This window comes from Varanus komodoensis, unplaced genomic scaffold (genome assembly GCF_004798865.1).
Source record: "Varanus komodoensis strain SLA01 unplaced genomic scaffold, ASM479886v1 scaffold1, whole genome shotgun sequence".
Lineage (NCBI taxonomy): Eukaryota > Metazoa > Chordata > Lepidosauria > Squamata > Varanidae > Varanus > Varanus komodoensis.
Genome location: NW_025335268.1, coordinates 131,581,637 through 131,587,636, shown reverse-complemented (window position 1 = coordinate 131,587,636; position 6,000 = coordinate 131,581,637). Strand labels below are relative to the sequence as shown.

The following is a 6,000-nucleotide window of genomic DNA, read 5'->3' as shown; positions in this document are numbered from 1 at the left end:
CTCTCTCTCTCTCTCTCTCTCTCTCTCTCTCTCTCTCTCTCTCTCACACACACACACACACACACACACACACACACACAGCTTTTGAGTTAAGGAAAATGAAGGAAACAGCAGCTTGCTTCTTATCAGCTGTCATTTGTGCCAAATGTGGGTGTTTACTTGTTTTCATAAACTTGGCTCTCAAGTTTCATAAGATGCAGTATTCAGTATTATTTGATGATATCATAGAGATTTGCATTGAGAACCAAGGATATAGTGATTTTTTTTAGAGAGAATGTGCTTTTCTCTTGTTTCATGATCAAGGATACTCAGTGTAGTTTGTGGTTTCTGATCCCACGTTGTTTTTCTGAATCAGCAAGATGTCTTTACATGTGGGGAGAAATCCCAGGATCACAAAGTCCTCATTCACCCTTTTGTGGGAGGATATTCTTACAAAAATTACTGGAAGCTATGCTGGTCCACTAGAAGACATTTCAAAAATGATGGAAATGTAATAGCTTTTATCAAGAGCAACCGAAACATCACAAAGTAGCGACCAGTCTCTGGGAGTTCACTGTAACTGGCTAAATAGTAAATAAAAAGAACAAAAAGGGAGGACTGTTCCTGCAGACTTGTGGGTTTTTCCATGTATTTCTCTTAGCTAGTTGTTCTTACTGAATATCTAGCCTGAAAAGCATTGACCAACTCTGGCTTGAGGTGTGTTTGGGTAGTATTCCTCTTTAGGTACACAAGGTAATGCTCAAATGGGATTCTTTGGAAGAGAAGTAATCAGAAACCTGCTTATCTAGGTGCTATTTTTCTTTTGTTGTGTTTGCATTAGTTCTGATCAGCCCCTTGATTATTTAATAAACAAAGACTGAAGTGTATTATAACATTTATGTTCCAGGTGAAAAGGTTGGGTAAACTGCTCTCAGGTTTCTATGTCATTTTTTAAAAAGAAAGTGAGAAAAATACTTTCCCCTTTCAAATTAGAGGTTTATAAGTAATTTCCCCCAATTATACTTTTCTTTGAAAGGGGTTAGCAAATTTTCTCCCCCAAACACTTTAGGGAAAATGATTTATATAAGACACTTTTCCTTCACTGCATCAATCCCCTAATGTGCATAGAGTGCTCATGTATAAATTCTTAAATACCAAATACACATTGTTTTTAATGTTTCATCATTTTCAAAATATATAACTATATTTTTTATAAAATCAGTGCATAACACACATTGCATGAGCCTGTAAGTCTTAAAAATCCTTGCACAAAGACTGCAGTCGTATACCTGCTTACTTGAGAATGTGCCCCCATGTCTATGGGACCTAATTTTAAATAGACCTATGTAGGCTTGCACTGTGAATGTCTATTAAATTTACCCATCTTAATGTCATGTGGAAACATAACATTACTAAGATTGGAGGGGCCTTGCCCACGGACCTTTCCCGTGGTGATGAACATTTACATGTGCTGAGATTTGAACAAAACAACGGATAATAGACATTCCTTGTCCAGTTCTCTCCTACATACCTACATGCATTGGACAAAATTAATGTCCTTCTTGCCAAGGTTGGTGTACAGAGGCTCTGAAGCATAGGAAAGCACTGAAGCATATGAAGGTGTGGACATTTGTTCTCTGTGTTGAAGCATATAAAGCTGCAGGTGTTGCCTGTAACCAAGGTATTGGCAAACCTGCTGGATACAGTTTTGTTTAAAGTTGATATGCATCTTTTTTTTGGCTCCACCCGTATTACGACAGCTCAAGATTTGGGCATGAGGAAGAGGCAAGGGAAGGTAGGTCAGGACTAGAACAAAAACAGAATATCCCTGATGGTCTTAAAAGCTTTCATAATGTCTTTTCCCAATCTGGTATCTTCCAGATGTTTCAGATTACAGCTTCCACAAGGCCTAGCCAGTGTGGTCAGTAGTCCAGGAAGATGGAAGATGCAGTTCCAACATCTGGAGGGTATACCAGGTTGGCAAAGGTTATTTTAGGAAGTGCGGGTTTAACCTATGACTGCTTTGACTATGACATACTATGACTATGACAGGTTTAAACTATGACTTACTCTGAATAACTGTTATTAAAGAGGCTTCTTTGCTGGTCTAGCTGGTTTTTCCTTCATTGGCCAGAACTTAAGTGGTGGCATGTAAGTTCAATTCCTGTTCCACATCTCTCACCCTCTAACTTCAGTGTCCTGTTTTGCTGCACTCAGCTACTGACACAGTTCCCCACCTCCTGCCTCAGACATGTTTAAAACAGACAAAATGAGCTCTCTTGCTGGACCAATTGTATCTAGTTAAAGCATGGACTTTCTCACAAAGAAGAGAGAAATATAATTTTGGTTGTCTTTTTCAAGTCGTGTGGCTGAAGCCTTTCAGATAGCTGCTTGAGATAGTAACTGTTGCTGCAGTTCTTCTGATAGCCGGGCTACCACAGCTAATCTCTGAGGAACACATGCAGAAAATGATGACAGTTTTGCTTAACACATTTGAAAAGGATGAAGTCTTGTAGTCTTTTGGCTGATAAAAAAAATAAATGTTGTACATAACAGCTTGAGCCTTCATACAGTTTTGTGCACGTAATCTTTATACCTCTGAAAACTGGTTAGTATACTTATCCCTATTTTTAGATGCAGGAGTAAGAGGGTGCAGAGGTAAGCTGCTTGTGGAAAGAATAAGGCTTCCTTTATTATACCACACATTCCAGACTCCTAATTCACCCTTTGTTTCTAGATCTTTTTAACCATGTTGATAGTACTGGCATCTTGCTTTGATGATCCACATTTCTATAATCCTCATATTAAATTCCTCCTTGCTCACCCTGTCTTTTTTCTTCTTGTTAGATGAAGGAAATTATTTCAGCAAATAAGGTTCTTTATTAGAACTATTCATATGATCCTTATGCACAGAAGCAATTGCATAATTTGTTTGAGATATGCCCAGATTTCAATTTATATGAACATTTTGGTGTCATCAAAAGTTTCCTAAGACAGAGAACCTACTCAGGAAAAAAATAAAGAAAACTTACTTTGAAAGAAAAAAATGGGATTTTATGCTTGTAGAACAGATTTTATAACAGAATGCACTGAACTCCTTACATACACTCTTTGAGGAATAGGCTTTATTTGATAACATGCTGTTCACCTATCTTTTGCTTTTTTCTGTATGTGCTAAATCAACAGATCTTGAGCTTGCACTGAACTAAACCTTCAGCTGGCATATTCAGAAATTTTGTTCTGGGTATTTTTCAAAATTTTGTTCTCACATTTCTTGTCAGTCTCTCAAGAAAAGAATGCCATGAAAGCCAAGTTGTTCTGCTTTCCTAAGGCTTTAAAAAGGTGCAGCCAGGAGCTCTGCTCTTGAGCTGTTTTGCCCTAGCTTCTGAGATTGTTAGAGAGCTGGAAGTATAAACATTTGTTTCTCATTCCCATGGCAATGATTATTAGTTATTCATGTCACCTGACTCTGTTTCATATACTAGGGTCATATGCTAGACCCACCTTCCCCAAAGTATGACAATTCCCATTACTGGCTATGCCACCTGAGCTTGATAGGGATTGTACTCTAAAACAACTGGCAGCATGACGTAGCAGAAGGCAGTTCTGGATAATGGGTGTGTTCATACATAACGCAACAATGACGCACAGTAACAAGGCGCCATGGTATCTTGAGTCCTGCGTTCACACATTTGCACAGCTTCTATGTAGATGTGGGTTTTGCACGTTTTAATCATGACTCCAAGTGGCTGCATGTATCCCTTCAGCCCCTGTGGCTGGAAATGAATCCCAACATTCACTGCTCCAGCCTACTTTGCCTGCCTTGCCCTCATTGGCCCACATGCAGCTGACTGTTCCGGCTTGTTTCTCTTTTTCTGGCTGCTCAGCAAGAAAATGAGAAACTGCCTACTTACTAGAGTAGCACCGTTGCTCCAGAATAGCATTGCAGGAGTGCTCCCTCATGCTACCACACACTGTGCCAATGCACAAGCAGAGCCATCCACACACCCGCTTTCCCCCTCCTCCCTGCCCACATGTCCATGCTTTCCCCCATGTGCTTGCAGCTAGGGGCTGCCCCTGCAGTCGGGCAAACGGAGAGCATCCCTGTGAGCACCTCTGCCAGGCACAGAGGGAGCATATCTTGCCAGGCAGTCTTTCCCAAGAGCATCCATGTGTGCATTTGCACCAGAAAGATTACTGGCAGATTGGGGGAGGAGGCTCAGCAGGACTTGTGGGCAGTCACAAGGATTGTTGAGAACAAGATGGAGGCCAGAATGTCTTCTGTAGCTGCAGCCACTCCTGCCACCAAACTTGCTGGCAGAAATGTGGAAAATATGGAAAAAACATTGTAACTGGGGTCACACATACCAATAAGCGATGGTGTGAAAATCTTTCAACAGACTACTGAGTCTTCATGAGGTTTCATGGAAACCAAACATGCCATGTTTTGCCATGGATGCTCAATTCACAGGTAACAACAAGCCCTGCCTGTACAGTTTCCAACATGGCTTGCCATTATGTGTGAATACAATCAACATCTAGATTGTTTACAGCATTATCTTAGTAGTGCTTATTTTCATAGAATCATAGAATAGTAGAGTTGGAAGGGGCCATGAAGGCTATTGAGTCCAACCCCCTCCTGTTGCAGGACACCAGTTTACACTATCCCATTCAGATGGCTGTCCAGTTTATTTTCGAATGTCTCTAGTGTGGGGGAGCCCACCACCTCTCTAGGCAGCTGGTTCCAGTGTTGCATTGATTTCTATGGTGGATGCTCCTTGTGTCACAAAAATAGTTAGAGCTTTTGAATATGGGGATTCAAGGCAGCAGGACTATATCTTCTATATTTCCTGTTAGTTGCCATTCACTAACAAAGGTTTACAATGTACAGTGTTGCTGCAACAGGCTCTTGTATCCATATGGGCATATTTTGGACATTCAGAGGAAGATTTTGAAGATACCCAAGAATTAAGTAAAACAAACTGTCCATTTTGAGGCCAAATTAAAAGTGTATTAACTTAAAGCCCTTTTATAAAAAATGAATAAAATAAAATGGATATTATACAGTGGTATGATAGTAAATTTTGTAAGAGATGCATATACTCTTCCCTAACTACTTAAGAAAAATGTATTGTGTTCAAAGGTGTTTACAGTAGTATAAGGAGCACCACACAAAATAAGCACACACTCTTGCATTGTCAATACAGAGCTTGTTGTTAATTGAATGCTAATCCAATGTGTCATTTCATCACAGAACTGAGAGTTGAGTGCTAGGAGTGTTTCCTTTCCTGCTTTTTTGCCAAAGGATCTCTAGGTGGCACTGCTATATAAAGGAATAACAATACACAAAAGGAAATTGTGCTTTCTTTGATTTTTAAAAATATATCCTTTGTTTTCTCTAAATGCTCTAAACAAAACAAGAACAAAACCTCACCAAAAGCACTGATTAGACACAAAAGCAAAACTGGAAGGTCAAAACATTATCTGGAGAACATTTAAACAACCATAAGTAGTGAATGATGCATGCATGAAAAATACCTCATGAAGACTGTAGACTCTTCTTCTGATGGGTGTAGTTAAGTGGAGTAGAGGTTGCATTTAACCAGTATCAACTGCTGGAACTATCTGGAAAGCCACAGGAGTCAATAGAAAATTCTAAGGAAGAAACACTAATAATTTCTGTATTTTAAAATGAGTATTGTACCCTTTTCAGAAGGGAAGTACTTTAAACCAACTTAATATAGAACCAAACCTTTCTCTTTGAAAAGGCTAGCATGAACACAACTATGTTGCCAAGGACCACATTGCTTTAGTGCAATTTTGAAAAACCAGCTGATTTGCACCAATTGGCTGATTATGCATAAATTATGCTAGAAGCACATATTTTAAGGTGTTAACTTGCACAGTTTTCATTAGTGGTTAAAAAACATGTGCTGATCATGGTCCTTCTTAGAGATGGAAGTCTTCAAACTGGCTTAATATAGCACAGGAATAATGAACCAGAATCTGATCACTCAGGGG

General features: G+C 39.5%; 1 protein-coding gene across 1 annotated transcript in view; it reads left to right on the top strand.

The window, feature by feature from the left end:
- The window catches only part of LOC123024363 (complement decay-accelerating factor-like), a 31,414-nt gene that overhangs the window by 3,313 nt on the left and 22,101 nt on the right, over positions 1–6,000 (top strand). The window contains exon 2 of the mRNA XM_044432006.1: positions 2,542–2,637. Coding sequence (XP_044287941.1) covers positions 2,542–2,637 — 96 coding nt within the window. The remainder of the gene's footprint in view (positions 1–2,541; positions 2,638–6,000) is intronic.